The 1,246-nt window shown below is 61.2% G+C and overlaps 1 protein-coding gene across 1 annotated transcript in view; it reads right to left on the reverse strand.

The window, feature by feature from the left end:
• Positions 1 to 1,246, reverse strand: part of LOC104412701 (acid-sensing ion channel 4-like) — a gene marked incomplete at both ends in the record, with an annotated part of 3,599 nt that overhangs the window by 214 nt on the left and 2,139 nt on the right. Inside the window, 3 exon segments of the mRNA XM_010023495.1 lie at positions 224 to 303; positions 616 to 707; positions 1,085 to 1,238. Coding sequence (XP_010021797.1) covers positions 224 to 303; positions 616 to 707; positions 1,085 to 1,238 — 326 coding nt within the window.

A 1,246-nucleotide genomic window follows, 5' to 3' on the forward strand; every position in this document is an offset into this window, starting at 1 on the left:
ACGGTAGGGACAGCACCTCCGTCCTCCAACCTCCCTGTTCTCAGACCACAGAGGGATACTGGGGAACCTCCCAGTGCCTCCTGCTGGGCATTCCCTGATTTGTGGGCTGTCATACCCTCCTGGGATGGCCCATACACTACACTCCCTCCCCAGGGAGCCCAGCCCCTGCTCTGCACCTCACCCACTCCCACTGCTGAGGCACAGCCCAGAAGGCTCAGCACACCTCAAAGACATAGTCCAGGATCTCCAGGATGGTGAGGATACTGGCACCGATGAACAGGCCCATCTGTCCCCCGATGTCTCCTGGGGAGGAGGAGGAGATGGTCACCAGGACATGCTGTGCAGCCCACTGGGAGCCTGGGGTGGGCCAGCAGAGCTGCAGGCAGTGCCAGGACTAGCAGGAGGGGGACAGCGCAATCACAGGAGCAAGGATGGCAGGACAGAGGGAGCAAGGTATATGCAGGACAGGGGATGGCCAACAGCATGCCACCCTTCAGCCAGTCTGTGGCCAGCTCCTGCCCTCTGTGGTCCCTCCCCGAACAGCCCCACATCCTCCCGGGTCTGGGACCCAGAGCTCCCCGCCTCAGGGTCCCATGAGTAGGTTGGGGGAGTCACCAAGAAGCCCAGCAAGGTCGTAGGCTTTCTTCTGCTCAATGGCCTCATAGTTGAGTGCCTCAAAGAAGATGTCCAGCACGAGGAAGTTTTCCCTGTAGGGACAACACAATGGTCAGCAAGGAGGGCTGGTCACCGACACTTCCACCACCCCTACCCCCAACCTCCCCTGTCCCAGAGCCCTCCAGCTACTAGGTGCTCCTAGTTATTCAGGATGGTGTGGTGAGGACACAGAAGGGGCACGGTCCAGGCCAGGAGGAACCATGGGATGGGGAGGTGCTAGGAGGAGGGCTGGGAGGTTATGAATGAGTCAGGGAGATACTCTGTTGACAGCTACCCCTGGGCAGAGGATGCTGCAGGAACCATGCATGGCAGGACTCTTTCTCTGCATGCTGGCAGGAGCGGGGTGGGGGTTCCCGAGGTCCCCAGCTCCCTGCCCACCCCCCAGCACATCCCGGCACCAGCAACTCACCGGATGTAGGTCTCATTCTTGTTGTACTTGCGGGCAAGGTAGCGCGCCGAGCCCTTGTTGGGGATGCGCACCATGGAGATCTCCTTGCCATAGCGGGTCAAGTTGCACGGTGTGGGGCAGCTGCAGCGCTCTTGGCTGTCCTCCACTGCTGCGTCTGGGGGC

Source organism: Nestor notabilis, unplaced genomic scaffold (genome assembly GCF_000696875.1).
Source record: "Nestor notabilis isolate BGI_N333 unplaced genomic scaffold, ASM69687v1 scaffold18330, whole genome shotgun sequence".
Lineage (NCBI taxonomy): Eukaryota > Metazoa > Chordata > Aves > Psittaciformes > Psittacidae > Nestor > Nestor notabilis.